Source organism: Plectropomus leopardus, chromosome 11, assembly GCF_026936395.1.
Source record: "Plectropomus leopardus strain MGB_pleo_1.0 chromosome 11, ASM2693639v1, whole genome shotgun sequence".
NCBI classification, from domain to species: Eukaryota; Metazoa; Chordata; class Actinopteri; order Perciformes; family Serranidae; genus Plectropomus; species Plectropomus leopardus.
In genome coordinates this window covers 26,420,974-26,440,856 of record NC_142186.1, presented here as the reverse complement: position 1 = coordinate 26,440,856, position 19,883 = coordinate 26,420,974, and the positions used below count along the sequence as shown (strand labels likewise).

The following is a 19,883-nucleotide window of genomic DNA, read 5'->3' as shown; positions in this document are numbered from 1 at the left end:
CTTTGTAGTACATACTTTTAATAAATTACAAGCCAATCTGTGGTGTAAAGTCCTGTCATTCCTAAATTTACCATGGATTTATTTATTTTCCACTAATTTTAGATGGGCTCTGATCTGTTCTGGTAAATCTATATTTGAGAGTAGATTTGGGGAGTGCGGTGGCAAAGTGCCAAGTCCTACATCGAGCTAATAAGAAAAGATTTGGTGTAGGCATTTAATGCAGCATTTAACTAATATGAATGCCAGTTAAATGGTTAAATTTTTTCCCCACTCTAAAGGACGACAGGACACTTTGTGATGTCGTTAAATGTTTTATTAAAGTGGAAAATCAAAAATTTAAAACAAAATACAGGATGAAACACAATGTCAAACAAATGAGAAAACAGTTCTATCACTTTACAGAATTGAGCACAACTGTCCATGTGGGGTATGATTTTGTGTTGTGTGTGTGTGTGTGTGTGTGTTCACATCTTAGCTTCCTTCTTGACTTTGAGGAACTCCGCCATGTTAGAGAAGTATTTCTGGTTGGCTTCGGCCACCTTTTTCTCCGCAGCTTGTGGGTTCACGATCTCCAGACCCTGCAGACAGGAGCAGAGCAGTTTGTAAATTTAAACACACATGCACAGTGTTAAGACCATGCTTAGTAACACGATGTTTAACTGTTTTTACCTGAAGAGGTGTGAACGCTACACTTGAGCTGGTTCCTGAGGAGCGGTCTCTGACTGTGGACTTTCCTCCGTATGTCATGCTCTGCTTCTGTAACGTCCTCTGTTGTGCATAAAAACAAAAAAATACAGAGAATTAACATACTGAAAAAAATTAATTAAATGAGTCAATAGTGGAGAAGAGAAAATTAGCAATGAATGAGTTTACCTGAAGGGATTTGGAGATTCTGGCCTTGGTGGCTTCGTTGACTTGAGCCTGCCTGACACGTCCGCTGCCGCTCTTTCCCAGTTGACCCAGACTGAAGCCAAGATCCTCCTGATATGCATCATCTTCAATCTGCAAATTGAGTCATGGAAAACTTGAGAACCACTGGTATATTATGCTCAAAAAAGTCACAGTAAACTGCAAAAATAATAAAGAACTAAAAAGTATGTTGTTAATAAAAGACACTGTATAGCAGGTTGAATAAAACTACAAAGTCATAGTATAGTAAGTCAATAGTGTATCATGTGTAAAAAGAAATTAAACTACGTCTAAAGTGTCATAGCATAGTTTGTTGTGAAAAGGTCATAGTATAGCACGTGAGTAAAAAAAAAAAAAGTAAAAGTAGAATATGTCAAAATAAAGTTATAGCATCTTATGTCGAAGGAGTCAGTTTTGTATGTTAAAAAAGTCATGGTATAAGAAGTAAAAAAAACTCACTAATATAAGTAATCATGTAGCATGTCTGAAAAAATGACGTTATAGCCCATCAGGACGTCCAAAGAGCATCAAATAAGTTACAGTATGTCTTCCAAAATAGCAACAAAACTGAAGAAGTCTGAGGTCTCACCACTGTGTTAAAGACATCTCTTTACCCAAAGAAAGAATTAACTCGTTACTTTGACCTGATATTATGACTTTTAGGTTGCAAGTGAACAGCGACATGAAACTAGTTTAAATGTTGTTTTGAACTTATTATTGCTACAGGAGCTTTCTATCTGAGATTTATGCACACTAGAAAATAATTAACCTTGTGCTGGAAGTAAATCATACTAGGGCTACAACTAACAATTAACAATCAGGACTAAAAAAATAGAAATAATGATAAAATAAGCATTTTTTCTCCCATCACATCATTTACAACAGTGCAAACAGTGCAGTGCATAAACAGCGGGTTGCTTGAACATCCCTGAGCTGTGAAAATACTATTAGATAATAAATAACTACAACATCAAATATGAAACAATTCAAAAACTAAATGCTGACATACCGTTATGTTTCTTTACTTCGTCAAAAAACGACGAATGTTCACTTTGATTTGCCGAACTGCAGCGTGTGTCATGCTTGAGGTGTTCACACATGCAGCGTTGTTGCAACGTCGCTGCTGCGTCACGGCCGCAGATATTATAATATGCATTTATGAAGTTATACAAGCTCTGCACAGCTGACAACACGGCCCTGTAAATGTTTCAAAATAAAATGCCTTGTATCAGCAACTGATGGGATTCTGTCCAGAGAGACGCCGTCAGAGGGCTTTTGTTTTGAAAAGGAAGTAGGGAAGTTGGAGTAAAACAGACGTCTTTGTATTTCCTCATCTCTGTGACAGAGAGAGACTTTTAGTAAAAAGTGGTATAGAGTCAATATAATCATCAAAACACCATCTTTACTTAAAAAATTGCCAAGCCACCGTTTCTCTACATGTGCTGCAGCTGACCTGCAGCGGAGACGCTCCTGACGTGCTGCGCGAGAAACGGTGAGTAATAATTGCACAACACAACAAATCGATAATTTTAGTTGTTGCCAACACATTTAATAATCGATTATAATCAATTTATCGATTTTTTGTTGCAGCCCTAAATCATACCAACAACTACAGTTTTCACCTTTCTACTAAAAAATAAACAGAACAAAAAAAAACAGGGTGCATATTCAAGAGGTACAGGAAGGGGTTTGGTGAAGATGAAGAATTAAAATAATTACAACTGCAGCGGGTTTGCCGTAAACAGCGTAGTTTAAATTAGAATTCTGCTTTGTGGCTGAAATATTAGAGCAAACTATGTCTCTCGGGATGCTGCAGTGTTGGATTTGCAGTTGTAAACTGATGAAATAAGAAACTAGTGGAGCTGCTAACAGCCTTCATCCTAGTCCAAGTGTTTGTATCTGCGTGTTTATATTTAGATGCTCTGGAAAAAAGATGATTCAGTGTGATCATCAGTATACGTGTCTGTGTATTCATTGTCTATTTTCTCACTGCCTTTGTACACAACTTACTTTTGTCTTTAAGTAAACCACATTCCTTGATTATGAGATCTGATAGCCAAATAACCATTACGGGGCACAGTTTCAAAATAGTATTAATAATAAGAATATTGTTGCCTTAAAGTGAACAGCACGGCATTAAATACACGTAAAAGTTGCTGTGAGGTTAGTTACACAATAGATGAGATATAGGAGGCATGAGAGACAATATTTACTGACCTCTGCAAAGGTCATCCTGTTGGCATGTTTCCTGATCTCAGTCAGTCCGAGGCGCTCCTTCATCTTTCGATACCTTCGGGAGAGGAGAAAAGAAGAGTGGAGATGGTTATGTTATATATACACGTTTGGAGAAGATGGTGGTATTCTAAACTTGGCTATGTGAGTTATGTAAGCTTTTTGCTGCTCTGTCCTCAGCTTCGTTTGCGTCCCCGTGTTCTGATGTTGCAGAATGTTTTACTTGAAATTAAAGGCTGCATTAATATATTCAATTTTCCATCAAGCATCTACATATTGCACTCCACTTTTTGGCCTGTTCTGCAGGTGTAAAGCAGCTGAGAGGATCGGTACCTTCTTCCTCCTCTCTTCTTCCTCTGTCCGTCCAGCGGGGCTGGCAGCGGTTTGACCTGCTTCACTGGCGGCGGCTCCTGCCATTTATCAAACTTCCTCTCTATTTCTTCTTTTAGATCGTAGCCAACCTGCAAAAATGACACAAAAGTTAACAGATGAGTCAAAAATGACTGAAATTACTGTTGAGTGCAATACATAAAATGCTAAACTGTTCGTAAAACTAATTTCTCAAATACCGACAGTGTCAGAGGTGTAATTTCAAACATATGGCACCGGTTGATGCTGTAGTTTTTGATCGTCAAAATGTTGGAACAAAATATATATGTTACAAGGTCACTAAAATGTTAAAGAATTTCGCATATTTGTACAATGTTATTTTGTAGCACACGTTAGTACGCACACAGCTAATCATAAATTCAGGATTAATGTGTATGTGCTCTATCTGAACAGTCACCTTGCCGTCCGAACTCTCGTGGAAACTGTCCACTCGGGCAGCCAGAGTGCACTTTGCAGCCACCAGACGAGCTGCCTTCCTCCTGAGGTCCTGAAGACACAAAATGGGAGACAGGTTTAAGCTACCAGGTCCCCTGTGCAGAGTGGAACAACACCGACGGTGATGTATTAATGTTGTTGTATTAACTGACAGGTGGTAGAGACTGCACAACGTCGCAGTGGTAAATGAAGCCGGTGTGGGGCAGCAGGGAGGTGCTGCTGAAGCCAGACAGCGTTCTTCTCTGAGCTCCCAGCAGCATCAGGTTACAGGCGGGCATCTTGGAGAGGTTAGTGAGGCCGCCAGCGATACCTGCAGAGAGGAAGAGAAACAGAGAGAGGCAAAGAAAAAGATTTTATTTGGGATAGATGGCACGGGCAATATGATAATATACTGTATTATCAGTGTATCTACAACACGCGTGTGTGTGTGTGTGTGTGTGTGTGTGTGCGATTGGTCGACTAGCCAAATAAAGATTGGGCCTCATGCAAGAAACGATATACAAACAAATTTCCTTTTGTTTTTGATCATATACAGGATTTGTTCCTAGTTTTTTTAGTAGCCTTTGGTTTTTGGGATTCACAAATGTTTTCTTATTTTTGCTTTTCTGTTCGGTAAGAGACCCATAATCAGAGAAAAACACAGTCCCTTTCACAGTCCACTAACTGTTGTCCAGTTGTCCAAATTGTTGTCCAGCACAATGAAAAATAAGTTTTATATCTGAGCAAAATTTAAAAAATGCAAAATTATCATTTAATCAAATATAGTTGAGGTTTTAGAGTAATTATAATGACGTGATTATTAAATTTCAGGGCTAAAGAGACACTGCTGTACTTGGTGCATTTATCCCCATTACTGTAATTTCAGTTATTTCAGAGTCCCTCTGCTGACTAGTGGAAGGATTCTGCTTTTAACAGCAAAATAGACAATAATGGCCTCCTGGCTAAAGCTGCAACAAACCACTGGAGAGATAGACTGAAAAATGCATTAATTATGGAAAAAATTACAGCTAAGTTACAGATGAAAATGTTAAGGTTTAGGGAACAATGGTCCCTGTTAATAGAGGCAACACCAGAAATTTTGGGACCTCATTTTTTTTCCAATGCCTCCGCTTTGTTTTCGTTGTTTGTTTACTTTTTGTTTTATTGTGGTTTTTAATCTTGGTTTATATTCATAATAAGTACTGATATGTCATATCTGTATATTTTGATGCCCTTTTTCTGTGAACAGAAAGGTGGGGGATAATGCCAAATTACTGAGTACGTAGTGGGAAGTAGTAATGCCACCAACTGTGTACTAAGTATGTTAAAAAATGGTCATGAAAGGACAAAGTATGTGTATATGTATGTTTGTGTATGTGGAGATTTTATATATATATATATATATATACATATAGTATGTGAATTTATGCGAACATCTATGTGTTGGTTGTAGGTGGTATCTGTTATCTTTATGTTGAATAAATAAAAAGTAAAAAAAAAAAAATGTTGCTAAGTGCCTCATCTTTCAGCCGCATTTAAAATATAATTGTGTTATTAAAAAATGTGATGATTTTTTTCAAATGGCCCGTAATAATAATAATAATAATAATATACAACATATTTTGAAGCCGTGTTAAACCATATAGATTAACCCTTTAAAACTGACATTTTTTCTTGCACAGCATCCAGATGCCTTTTGCATCGCAGTGTTTAAACCTTTGAAATGGGTTCGGCATTTCTTTCAAAAGCATAGAAAAAGACAATCAGCAACATGGTGGGAAAGTCCTGCAAATTGCAAAAAAATAGACAAGAAAATGAAAGAAAAAATAAATGAGAAAATTATCAAACAATTAGGAAGAAATACCAAGAAAGCCATTCTAATTATGTATTAATATATTAAAATATTTTTATTTCATTTTAACACTTTTTAGGTCATTTTCTTTTTCTTTTCGTGGTCTGTTACTTTTCTTTCATTTTATTGCCAGTCTAAGGTTATTTTCTAGCAAAATTTTACAAATATCTTGCTAATTTTTGGGTAATTTCTTGTTAAGTTGCTCATTGCCTTCATTGCATTTTTTGAAAGAAATCAGGCTCTGGTTTCAAAGGGTTTAATTGTACTCAATTCTGAGATCTTATGACTTTTAGACCAGTCTAAGCTCAAACATCCATATAACCAACAGGGACATTAGCCGTTGGGAACGTCCCTAATCTACATTTTTTTAAATACAAAATGGTTTTGTCGCATTTCTCACCCATGATCTTGGCAGCTGTTGATGCTCCAACAATGATGGACAGATTTGGGGCGATGAACGACATCCTGGACTCGACATATTCGTAGATCCTGTGTTTAGACTGGTTCAGCTCCAGAGCCATGTCACATGCCTCCTCCAGCTGCTTCAGTTCATCCTCACTCAGCAGTGACCTAAAACCATGAAAATACACAAAGTTGATGCATTGATGGGCATTAACCCTTAAACGTCCTGTGGATGGGAGCGATGACGGTAACCACAGACGTCTGTTCACTCACCCCTGTGTGGTCGAGGCTGTGACGCTCACAACCATAATAGTGGCGTTGGTGAGGATTTGCTGCAGAGTTTCATTGTTCTTGCATTTCTCCAAGTTATTTCCCAACTCCTGAGCAGGAAATACAAATGCCGAATATGATACTCAAACCAGACCAGAACCAGAATCCAGTGAATCGACAGGTACATACACATGCATATACATACATATCTAAGTCCAAATAAGGAATCTGATTGTTGGTGCATAACATAAATGTAATATGAGAAAATTAAATTTAAAAAAGTAAAACAAATATTGCAAAAGTAAAGTGTCACAAATATAGGATGGAATAAAGTTATAATATAAAATACTTGAAAAATAAATAAATAAATAAATACATACACACACACATACACACATTTATACAATGTGAGAAAATAACTTTTGTTTTCTAAACTATTTTACAACCTCTGGCAAAAATTATGGAATCACTAGTCTTGGAGGATGTTCATTCATTTGTTTAATTTTGTAGAAAAAAAGCAGCAGGGGTTGTATTATATTAATTTTCCTTAAGTATAAACATTCATTTCTGAGGATCTAAGAATTGTAAGCTTTTATATCTTAAAATAACAATTAATTATAGCATTAACCCTTTCAATCAGTGTAATTTCTCAACACAAACCCTCCAGGTCTTACATGAAACTTTTTTTTTTTTTTTTAATCTTTTCATTTCTTTATTTTATTTTATTTTTGGAGAATAATCATTTCAACTCATCTCACCTTGACTGTGCGGATGTAATCTAGAGAATCTGGCACCAGAGACTCGAGCTCAGGGAACCTCTTGGAGTATTTGTCCCGAGTAAATTTATGAATGATATCTAAAGGCAGAAAAACACAAGAAAAGTTTGTAACACAGAGCAGAACAGCATTAAACCGTTAGTATTTTGTTGTTGTTTTTTTTAAACTAAGGAGGAAATTTAACTCACTGAGCTCGTTGTCGATCTCCACTGTGAGGTTATTGGCTGCGACGATCAGTCTGTATTCTGGGTCAGCCTCGACTGGACCGGAGACTAAAAGGAAACACAAACCAACTTTATTCAGGTTCTTTGTTGATATTCAACTATAATTAAATGTTGTTTGAAACTCCTTTAACACACAGAATGAAAAACGTGCTCATGGGTTGCACTCACCCTCTGAGTTCTTGCGCTGCTTTCCACTGTACACGGAAATTTTGTCCATAATCTCTGAAAACTGGAGACAAATTAAAATTATGCAGAGAAAACCCTGAATAGACACCCGTATAAAACAAAAACTGAATGATAAAACTCACCTGTTTGCTATTACGGAGCTTGGCGATGGACGCTACACTCTCTGCTTTACTGTAGTCCACCTCCATCTCCTCTGGGATGTCTTCCAGCCCTGCCTCTGTCCGTCCCTGCGTCACCTCTCCATCACTCTCCCCCTCCTCTCCCTCTGGATACAACCCGTCCTCCCCCTCATCTCCGGCCTCCTCCAAATCTGCCAGCAGCTCGTCCGCCAGAGACATCTGCAATCAGGAGCAGAAAGTTTGAGGACATTAGAGGCAACTGGATAAACTGAGGTTACTCAGATCAGTTTACAAAATGAATCCGAGAAGAGGTTTGAGTGTTACTGGTAGTTCCACAAAGTTAATCTTTCTAATATGTTCTAGTTTTTAGTAACTTAATTTTCTATCCTTACTGTCAAAGCTGATCGCAATAAAAAAGTCATGGTCCTAACCTTTACACTGATTTGTTGTAAGATGACTTCAACACCAGAGGACGAAAAGAAGATGTTTAAATAAATATGAGGAATCAAAAGATCCCCAGAGGAAGGGTTGGAAATTAATTTCTAAATTCCTAAATCTACCAGCCACTTAATAGGTTACCACTGTTATTAGGTTAGGGTTTTTATTTATTTATTTTTTTTGGCTGGTGAGTGAAGCAAATCTAGCAGCCACTTGCTTGTTTTACCAGCATTTGAGCTGGTGGCTGGTGCTAATTTCCAACCATAGATGTTTTTTTTAAAAAAAATTTTTTATTAAAGACTATATTTAGGACTTAAGAGAAAACATTTTTGTCATAAAACATGCTATTTATATATTATATATATTTCTCAAATCTCTAATGATTTTTTTTCTGGCAAAATACTGGATACTTCTACTCATTCAAGCCTCCAAAATTCCTTAAATTAGTCAATCTGAGAAGTGACCTTGTTGAAATAACTTTCTTGACTGCTAACAACTTTTTTTTGTGACTTTGAGAATAAAGTCGAAATATTATGAGAAAAGGAAGTTATAATACTAAAAGAATAAACTAGTAATATTACTAGAATAAAACGTAATTTTACGAGAGAATGTTGTAAATTTATGAAAAAGGGGATATTATATTACAGAGATAAACAAATCACCAGCACACTTTAAAACAAGCGCAGCACAGGCAGCCACCTTAGCAACCACGGGTCTAAATGGCAGTTTAGCTCGTTTCCCGGTTTTGTTTTTCTCTTTTCAAAACGAAAATTTGTTGTCTGGTTGACTGTGTGTGGCACAACATGTCACTTTTATCTGCCAAGGTGGTTGCCTGTGCTCTCGCCTGTTGTATAATTTGCTGGCAATCTTATTTCCGAAATATAATATCCCCTTTCTCGTAAATTAACGAGTTTATTCTCGCAATATTACTAGTTTATTCTCGAAATTGCTACTTTTTTCTCGTAATACTATGACTGAATTCTCGAAATCTAACTATTTTTCTTCAACCTGGTCCTAATCCTCCGTCGCAATTACCTCACAGGTACCCATAGCTTCATTTTAAAGGTTCACAAGGCAACATATTGTGAAATACCTGCTTCATAGCGACAAAGAACTGCTGGTATTTCTCATTATAATGTCAATATAATTTGGGAAACAAAACTAGAAATTCAAACACAATGAAGAATGGTTGACAATGTTTCAATTTCATATCCGACAGATCACTGAATTAGCAGGTAAATACAAATCGCTAAAGTGAATAATGGTTTGTGATATCCTCAGAAAACATCTTCAAATGGGATTTCAAATCATCTGTTATGTTACATAGTGGTTGTTTTTCCTAGCTAATGCTTTCGTGGTATCACAGGCCCTGTTACAACATTAGTAAATGTAACAAAGGACATACAGATAAAATCAGAGTATGTAGTTATGTGTTTGATAAAGATGTTTGTACAATCAAATTCAAAGCCGGTGGTTGTTTAGTTCATGTAGCCTCGGTGCTAGCTAGCTAGCTTTAGCAAACGTTTGCTTGACGCAGCCGGTTGTGTTAAAAACGCTTTAAAAGTAAAACAATTACCTCTAATCTTCAAACTCTGGTGGCCTGGAGAAGGAAAATAAATATGCCGCAAAAGGGCTTCAAATTCTTCTGTATTTTTAAGCAAAACGACTCGATGTTTTCCTCGGCAGTTTGTGGAGCACACTTAAAATGTTTGTCGCACACTGAATACGTAGCCTTTGAGCTGCATTATGGGAAATGAAGTCAAAAAGCTGCACAAACAAGGACGAGTGGACGCTTTTTGTGCGAAGGTTATCTTATTTGAATTCCTAATCTAACTTCCAACGGCACAAAAAAGATGTTTTTATTCCATGTTTTTCAACAGTTTCCCTCCAATTTCTATTTGCCTCCACTTATTTCTTCGTCTTTTCCCCCTCTGACCCATGGATGTATTGTAGGAAGTCCCGCCCCCACGATGCGCATGCGCACCCAACTAATGTGACGTAAACGTGACGTATATACTATTTGAATTTGACAAGGAGAAATAAAGTTTTGGATATCTTGAAACACAGTTTCTTCTGGTGAGAGTGCAGATATATATGATTGCTATTCTGACTACTGAGAATATAATTAAGAAGAGGACATAACATAACAGCATTTCCCTACTCAATATGATGTTGTATTATATTATATTACATTATATTATAAAATATAATATTTTATATTATATTACCCAAAAAAATGTGAACAGTCAATGAGCTCTTTTAATGTAAAAATGGCATCATATCTACATGTCAACAGATATATTTAAGGATATCTACAATTGCATTGTCAAAGTCATAATTGTAATTGTAGATTTATAGAATTGCATTTTTACTGGACATAATGCTAATTGTGGTTATCCATAATGACACTTTTACTACTCAAAATGTATTTTGAATATTAGTAGTAATTAGTAGTATTAGTATTAATTATGGATATCTATAGTTAAAATTCTGACCAGTACAACTGGATTGTAGACATCTAAAATTTTAGTTATTCCTAGTGCAAATTTAATTTTAGATATCCAGAATATTCATTCTGAATATCCATTCTGGATATTTAAAATGACGCAAATATATGAAATTAAAAGCCCAATACACATGAATGGCAAAGTGATGCCATTTCTCAGAAGAATATCACTGTGCCTCTCTGAAATTTTCATTTTGACTAGGAGGAACTTAATTATGGAAATCAGCAATACATATCCAGTCTCTGTATTAAATGTTAGAACGGCCACTCATACTTTTTAGGGATTTGAAGACATCTTGAATTGAATTTTGACTAGTAGAAATAATGTTTTAGATATATTGGAACAATTTTTATAACTAAGAATGAATCACTGATATCTATAAATAACATTCTAAATGGTAATATTGCAATTTTGACTAGGATAAATGCTATTGATTATAAATGTTGAAACGTCATGCCAGAATTATACAGTATACAGGAGATATATGGGACTTCTTGGTTATAAATAGAGCGCTGTATGATTACAAAACAATACCATTTATTGTCATGAAACAGTTCAATAAGAGGTTCACATTTTGTAGTTTTTATTTCCCCTTGTTTATACATTATCCCTTGAAAACCATTCTTTAAACAATACAGGTTTTAAACCAACATTTAAACAGACTAAACAAATGGACTAGTTGGACCTCGACTGCAGGATGGACTGTTATTAGTAGAAAATGGGGTAAATTAACAGATACACAAACAAATGGAGTTATTTACTGATGAGAGGCTTTGATTTTTCATGCTAAGCTACGTTAACGGTCATTAAACAAAGTAAAAGAATGACAAGACGGCTAAAAATTCATAGACATTGGAAAATAATGACACGTTACAGGACATTGTTCCATACAGATTGGCATATATTAACAAGTAAAATTATACAAAATACTTTTTTTTTTTTTTTTAGCAATTAAGACGTTTGGGAAAATATTTTTGATTTATTTGTTATGAAGATCTTAGAGAAGGTATAACCTAGATGCATTCTGTCCCAAACAAATTATAGCTAAGTTAATATATATTAATTGCCGAAAAGCAAATAAATAAACTCAATAATAAATAAGTAAATAAAAATTAAATAAATAAAATATTGCATGGAAATTGGATTTACACAAATAAATAAAACAATAAATATATATAAATTAGTAACATAAGAGAAATCTTTTTAGAACTCAAAATATAAAGAAGCATAGCTTGTTTCGTTTTTCGTGCAGTCTAAGAATACATCTAAAAGTAAACAGCTCTAAAATGATATTGTTTTCACTTGTATTATGATATTTGTACAAATGCAAATGAGTATTGTCAAATACAGGAGTCGAGCGATTTCTGTTCCAAACTGCTGCCTACAAGAACAACTGACTGACTGCGATGAAAAACTTCTTCAATAAAGAGAGGGCTGGATCCAAGCGTTTACATAGACGGATGAATGACTAAAGAAAGTGCATTCCCCGCACATCTGGGGAATAATACAACAGAATGAAGAAGAAAAAGAGAAGGTAAGCTGGTACACAGCAAGACTCCCACTGCATAGCTGTCGAATCTGTTTCCGATTTTACAAAGCTCCAGGCTCCTCTGCTCCGCGCACACGCTGCCTCTTCCTTTTTGTAGCTGAAGGCTATGAATAAACTCTGTAAATAGTGGCAGACAGGAGCACAACAACCCCTGTCATACAAAATCCTGTCGCTGGTAAAACCTGGAATGTGTCCAGCTTTCCGAACGGGAGTCTCATTCTTTCAGTTGCCTCTTCAATAAAAAAATAGCCTCTGGGTGAATGGCTGGTTGTTGGGGTTAATTCACAGGCCAGTCCGAGAGGGTTCAGCTCTAAAGGTTCCCACGGTGACATGTGACATCACACCAAGTGGGGGTCATTGGCAGGGCTGACAGTGAAGCGCGATGATGTCACCGGGTTGGCCCCCACAGGCGACCTTGGTTTGATTGATAAATCCTCTTTTCTTTTTGATTCTTTGCTCTTGATGTTTGACCCTGAGGGAAAGAAACACAGAGTCAAGCACCATCTGTGCACCAGTCGCACGTCCCTTAGGTGCACATGCCAAACCGATTCATTTTACCTCTATTTTGTCTGTCAGTACTTTCAAATCCAACTTGTAAAGACAGTTAAAAGCTGCTCAGCTCTGCACTCACTGACCTTGAAATCTGGACTTAATGACTTGTTTTTAATTTGACAAGTATGCACCTGTGATGCACTATAGTGTGTAGCTTTTACAGTGTGTTTAATGTGCGATGTGCTTTTTTGTGTAGTTTTATGTCGCTTTTGTCATCTTTGTATTGCTTTATATCATGTGCTATTGTGTGTATTGTTTGTCTTGTTTAGGTTTTTATCTATTTTTTTGTCTTTTTCTCTTTTTATGTACAACTTAATATAATTATGCTATTGTGCTGTGTCTTTGTTCTGACCTGCCGAAGGACTGCAGATGTGAATTAGCACTGACCTATAATGTGATACGGTGCATCAGATGCTAATATTTTATGTTTTAAACTGTGCATGGTCCCTTTTGCATAAATAAATAAATAAACAAATACAAAAATAAAGATTTAAACTATCTTAAAATAGACTTTATCATTAGTAATGAGTTGAGATTTCTGTCCTTTGTTGTTTGCATCCTGACATGAAATTCCTCCAGCAATATGGCAACCTAAAGCGTCGACCTACTTACTTATACATATTTCATTAAGCAAAGCCTTCACATCTGACTCAGTGCATTATATTAATGCACATGTTCTAGAGTATTATCTCTGTACATTGCATATATTCTTCATACTTCATTACCTAAACTTTTGCACACTCCTTAGATAATATTTTGCACCTTCCATCCACTTTCTTTCAAATACTCGGACAGATGGACAGACGCATAGAAAGATAGACAGGTGGATACAATTACTGTATTTAAGTAATGTAACTTACTAAATTTGATTACTTATCTAATGAATGTTTTAATTGCACAATAAAGCTGAAAATGTCTGGAAATAGACCATGCCAAGAGAAGCATTACTGCATGACAAAAAGATGCAAAGCAGCAGAATGACACTTATATCCAACATGTAACTTTTTACCAAAATCCATACTTTCAGATGTAAACTCTCTGTAACCACCAACATCATATGACACATTTTCACCCAGTAACTGTAACTGATTTAAATTACATTTATTTGTAACTTAAATAGTTACTCCCCAACACTTGTGCCAAGTTTAATATAATGTATAGTGTGTTTCCTCATCCCTTTTTGTGTTCATTGTCTGGCCAGAGAGGTATAAAAGTTCCAAAACAAACCAAACACAAGTCAGAAAATAAACTACTAATTTATATCTATTAATACAATCACACTGAAGCAATTCTGGACAGTTTTTAGTTGAAAATAGCTCAAAGCGAACCCAGCCTCTTCATTCAACGCTTTGAAGTTTCAACTCTAAAGGCTACGAAAGATCATGAAAGCATCTAATTTTGGAGTTTCTGCATTTTTGTATGTATGCGCACAGCCCGAAGGAAACTCTGAGCCCAAACTTTCATTATTCTGTGAAATGAGGTAATCAGTGTACAAGATGGAGAGAGAAAGTCAAGAGAGCAAATGAAAATGTGTTGGGAGACACAGCTTAGGCCTGCATTGTTGAGCGCAGGATTTATGTCGCCGCTCAGTTCCACATGTCACAGTGTCGAGGGGGATAATTATAGAAGATTAATTCTGGCTGCATATTCGGAGGCGAGATGGTTGAAGTGAGGGTTTTCCATTTGGGTGGGTGGGGATGAGTTAGTAGCTGTCAGATTTTATTACGTCACTCTCCGGCTCAAGGTGAGGTGATAATACATGTGAAGAAAGAAGCGTATTTTGGACTTATGCGCATTATGTCTGTAGTCTGATAAGAAGAGTCTGCAGCATCCTGGCAACTCTGTGATGCTGCAGTGCTTTGAGCTAAATAGTAACGTGGGCACTCAAACATGAATCAATTACCTCAAAACACAACACGCAGCAGAAGACGATGTTGCGTGTTTTGCAGGTCTTTGGTCAAGTTTTTACAATTCATCCTGAGATTATCTATCAACAAATGTGTGTACCATAATGGCAGAGGAGGAGACATTTCACTCAAAGTTACGAATGTTAACCTGTGATGCAACAGGAAAGTCAGATTCGTCCTCTGGGGCCCATGAATGTTTGCACAAAATTTAATGGCAATACTTCCAAAACTAAAGAGACGGTGAGATGATTAGAAACAGCTTCCAGAGCTTTAAGGCTACATATTAAGCACATTATCAAGCTCATACTTGTATTCTGGTTTTCTGTTTACATGCTTAAATGCTCAAAAAGCACATTATTTTCCTCATACTGTCTGTGCTAGAAAACTTGGATTCACCTTCTGCCTGAAACACTTCATTCTGGCGCCTGTCTGTTAATTACTCCGCTTAAAAAAGCCCAATCTGCTGTGATTGGTTAGTGTTTCCAATTTTGCAGATCTGAACTCTCTGTGTCTCTGAACCATCACAGCAGTGGAAATGACTGTAACAGCACTGTGGCTACAGTTTCTACCTTTATAGAGTAAGTTTGTGACATCACAACTTTACAAAAGTCCTGATGGCTCGTTTAAAGGCACAGTGTCTGAATGCAGACTGTGTGCATTTCTCTGTAGACTGAGCATTTTGATACTTTCACAGTATTTATATAGTAACTATACCTGCTTTATAATTTAGAAAGACATAGAAATCTGACTTTTTACAATATGGGACATTTAAGGCAAATTAGATTTAAGAATGTGTAGGACTTTTTATGTCACTTGGAATTAATAACTAAGATTTAAAGGGGAAACATATGACCAAACATCAATTATTTAGGGTTAGGGACAATTTTGCCTAAATGTTTTTGTAACAATACGACTGTTTTCTTTCATGGCGCATGCAAGGGCAGAACAGAACTGGGAATTTGTTGGCAATTTTGTGTTTTTCACTCATTGATTTACCATTTGAAAAGTTTTTACATACAAATTACCAAGCCTCTTTGCATCACCCTATAGCAGTTTCCGTCAGGCCACAAAATCTTGATCAAATAGCCAGTTTTCTTTGTATAAGCACCAGAGTTTAGTGACAGCTTACGAACAGGATCCTCTGCTCTGAGTATCCATGCCAGAAACAAAATATCTATCCTGTCCTGACGGACATAAATGCAAGGGTTTTTTGGTAAAATAAAATTAAAAATAGATGTTTGTAATTATTTTGAGGTTTTAGAATTCAACATCAGAAAAAAACGATTCTTTCTTCCCATGTGTTAGCAATATTAAGACTTTTAAAAGGTTGATTTAAGACATTTTAATACAGATTAAGGCCATATTTTTAGATTAATTAATGTAATGCCTTTTAAGACTTGATGAGGATCCACAGAAACTCTGTTGGATGTTTAAAATATTTATGATCTTACCACGCAAATCCAACTTGGTGCTTTTGATGGACACTGGGGCCGGACTTGTAGGCGCTGAACTGCTCAACTCATTGGTTGGCGTTTCCTGTTGTAATGAAACAAAATAGTCAGGCCTCCTCTTATTTTTTCAAAAACAGTCTCCTGTAAATCGGTTATTGAAAGTGCGCGAAATACCTGATCGAAAAGATAGATTGTGACATCATCAAAAAAGGACACATTCCTCCCTCTGTCCCTCTCTCTGTCCATCAGCTCCTTGGGGGACTTTAGCAGACTCCTCAGCCCGACACGTTTGTCCACGTCTGTCTCGGTGACGACGATCACCCTCCGGGAGCTTTCGTCCTCCTGCTCGTCCTCCTCCTCATCGTCAGGGTCGCTTCCTGAGGACAGACCTCTCCGTCTTCCAATCCGATTTCCAATCGCACCGTCCCCAAATCCTTTACCGGTGGGGGTGAGGGGAAGCGTCAGAGCCAGAGGAGGGAGGGCGAGAGACAGACGAGCCAGTTTTGCTGTGAAAATGAGAGCAGGGAAGAGATATTGGACATGAGAGACATCTGACAAATGTGTCTTTAAAGTCTTTCAAAATTTGGAGGAAAGTTTGACCCTCTACGGGCAGACCAGTCGACTTAGGTGTTATTGATGTCCTCTAATTTTTTCTCTCTCTTTATTCGCTATTTTATGTTTGGATTGATGATATTTACTTTTTTTTGTTTCCTTTGTTTGTCGTCTCTTCCTTTTTTTCTTAATTAAAAAAAAAATAAACCCAGTGAAAATAGTGTTAAAAAAGCTCCCATCTCTTTCATCTTCTCCCTTTCTCTCTCGACTGTATATCATTAAAACTCTTGCTGCATCATTCTTGCCTTCAGCTACTGTTTCCTACAATGCTGTCATCCATGTTTGGGTTTAGGCCTCACTTTAGCTTAAAATGACAGTCAACCCCAAAATCAAAAATACATATTTTTCATCTTGCCTGTAGTGCTATTTATTAATCTAGATTATTTTGTTGTGAGTTGAAGTGTTGAAGATATCAGCCATAGAAATGTCTGTACTTGCTACAATATAATGGAACTAGATGGCACTCAGCTTGTGGTGCACAAAGCAGTAAAAAATGCATTTGAAAAACTCAAGAGCAATGTGTTTTTCCAGAAATCATAACCCGGTTATTCAAGATAATCCACACACCTTGTTGTGAACAGTTTCATATAGGAGCTATTTTCATTTCACAGAACTACACCCACCAACTGTATCACTGTGCAGTATCCTCTATGAGTCCTCTATCCTCTATGAGTAGATGCATGCTTGCTTATGCACAGTGATATGGTTATTACGTGTAGTTTGGTAGAAAGAAAATAGCTCCTACATGAAACTGCTCACAACAAGGTCTGTGGATTATCTTGAGTCACGAGGTCATGATTTCTAGAAAGAGATATTGTTGTTGAGTTTTTCAAAGTTCTTTTTTGTATTTTTGGGTGCTTTGTGCACCACAAGCCGAGTGCGATCTTGTTCAATTATATTGGAGAGAAGGAAGAACACTCTGTAACTCAGCACTACAGGTAAGATGAAAAATATGTAGTTTTGATTTTGAAGGTGAACTGTCCCTTTAACATTAGGCTGTGGTTAGGCATGGGAAAGTAAACAGGAAACAAACAAAGGTAAAATGCCGTTGTTCATATTTAATGATCTCAGTCATAAACATAAGTGGTATGCATGCTGCATGAAGGTACCTTTCATTGCCTGGTTGGCAGTCTGTTGAGGTGTTGTGACCTCAGGTTGTTCAATCACAGTGAGTGGCTCAGCTTTAGTTTCATCAGACTCAGTGTGGGGCTGAATGCTGGGGATATTTTCCTGCTCCTCTTGGCTACAACAACAAAACATAATAAAAAATGTAATTAAAACACGATTATTGAAGGTTTAGTTCACAAAATTATCCCCCCACATACTATTATAATATTGTAATATCTAGCCAAGCACATAGCTTTGGTTTTGTTTGTCCTTGTTCTGTTGTATTTATATTTATCTCTTTTTCATTTACCTTGTGTGCCTATAGTTTTGAAAAATGACATTTAAAAAGCAATCCCTGTTGCTCTAAATAATCCAGAGATGTTGCTGTCGACAGTTTTTATTGGAACTACTTTCTACAAGAAAAATTGCCCCTCTGAACAGTGTTCTGTAAATAATCCTAAACCACAAGGACACTGTTTCAGAAAAAAAGATGTTGGTTTAGAATCTTTTAGACTATTTTTTGAGGTATAAATTTTTAATGGACTGAGCACTGCAAATGAAGATCCATTCACTCCTGTTATACTGGGGTGACAGCCTTTTTCGTCAATAAGAGGGGGAAAAAAATCATCTTTCAAGACATAAAGGGCTCTATAATATCCCATTCCCACCAAAATTAGCTGTGTATGCAGGTTTTTCAAACACGGGTAAACCCGCTAAATATCAGTGATAAACTGCATTCGCATTGCCAGTGAACACACCGCTGCAGCAGACTAGTCTGCCTTTCTGTCAGCTTTTGAGTATGTGTGTGCGTGTTCTTTTACTGGTGTGTCCGTGCGACGTTACAGACAGACTGGAGAGCAGGTACACAGTAAACAGAAGAAACAGAGGTCTGAAAACTTTTCAGTGGTTTCTTCTCTTTATATATCTCTTACTTATTCAGTCTCTCTCTCAAACTTGGTGCAGACTAACTTGGAATGATGTTTAAGCACAGCTTGGGAGGAAACAGAGGGTAATTGGTGCCGGCGTGTCATTGCAACTCGCCTGTTAAGGAGCTGAAATTAGTGTGTTCACTTGTTTCCATCAATGCCAGTCGAAGCCAGAGGTGATAAATAACTGTGTCTACTGCGAAATCATTTGACCCGGGTGTAAATGCCAATTATATGCATTCCTACTGCATTGAAAAGATGTTGGTGTAGGCAGGCTTTTTCTGCAGTGGGAATGAGGCTAGAGATACCACTAGAGGAAAGTAAGAAATGTGTGGTTTTGTTTTTTTTGTTTGTTTTTTTTTGTGGCTGAATCAATTGTCTAACATAAACTCATGTTGTGTGTCAGTTGATATTCCTCTGTATTTATACTAGCTATTTTGAGTCCAGAAGTTTGTTCACACTAATGGGCATGGAAAAAGTGCACCACAAAGACCCGGATGGCGCACTCATAACAGTCAAAAAGTTAAGTGTGAAACGCTGGACACTTCTCGTACTCAATGGTCTTCATCTTGGATACATCTCTGCAGAAGAAGAGGGAATGTTAAACCCTGAATGCCCTGTCAAGTTGCAATTTGCCTTTAAAAAGAAGAATACAGCAATTATCATTTACAATAAGTGCAAAACAGCTCGATTTGACAAAACACTGACAGCACAAGTCTGCACACATTGTACTACATGAAGGTGCACTGACAGAAGTATCTGAATTGAGTCACACCATCAGATTTCTAAGTTAAGCCCTCTACATACCTTTCCTCCTCTTTTTGTTCATCCACAGTGACCAGCTCACTGCTGTTCTCCATGATTTGTTCCCCCCAAGGCCGCAGCATTACCGTGTCTTTGACAGTCGACCCCCAGAGCACGTTTGTTTTCACGTTTTCACTGAGAGAGAACTGCAGCCTCTCCTCACACACCTGAAGCAACAAAACAAAAGAATAAGAGAAGTGAATAATCTCAGAGAGGTAATATAAGAAGCATTTTTACAACAAACAAAACACAAGAA

General features: G+C 36.9%; 2 protein-coding genes across 3 annotated transcripts in view; both read right to left on the bottom strand.

The window, feature by feature from the left end:
* Positions 1-291: 291 nt before the first annotated feature.
* On the bottom strand, positions 292-10,149 carry prpf31 (PRP31 pre-mRNA processing factor 31 homolog (yeast)). The gene is made up of 14 exons (XM_088084450.1): positions 9,789-10,149; positions 7,778-7,993; positions 7,638-7,698; positions 7,434-7,517; positions 7,228-7,325; positions 6,473-6,579; positions 6,198-6,367; positions 4,119-4,276; positions 3,929-4,018; positions 3,475-3,602; positions 3,127-3,199; positions 874-1,002; positions 670-768; positions 292-578 (listed from the first exon to the last, which is right to left on the bottom strand). The coding sequence occupies exons 2-14, from the start codon at positions 7,991-7,993 to the stop codon at positions 465-467; spliced, it is 1,527 nt and encodes a 508-aa protein (XP_087940576.1). The 5' UTR covers positions 9,789-10,149; the 3' UTR covers positions 292-464.
* Positions 10,150-11,278: 1,129 nt separating this feature from the next.
* Positions 11,279-19,883, bottom strand: part of lmtk3 (lemur tail kinase 3) — a 32,825-nt gene continuing 24,220 nt past the window's right edge. For both annotated transcript variants that reach the window (XM_042490584.2, XM_042490583.2), the window contains exons 12-16: positions 19,631-19,794; positions 17,900-18,033; positions 16,353-16,684; positions 16,179-16,263; positions 11,279-12,740 (exon numbers count right to left, since the gene is read on the bottom strand). In XM_042490584.2, coding sequence (XP_042346518.2) covers positions 12,607-12,740; positions 16,179-16,263; positions 16,353-16,684; positions 17,900-18,033; positions 19,631-19,794 — 849 coding nt within the window. In that variant the 3' untranslated portion in view covers positions 11,279-12,606. The remainder of the gene's footprint in view (positions 12,741-16,178; positions 16,264-16,352; positions 16,685-17,899; positions 18,034-19,630; positions 19,795-19,883) is intronic.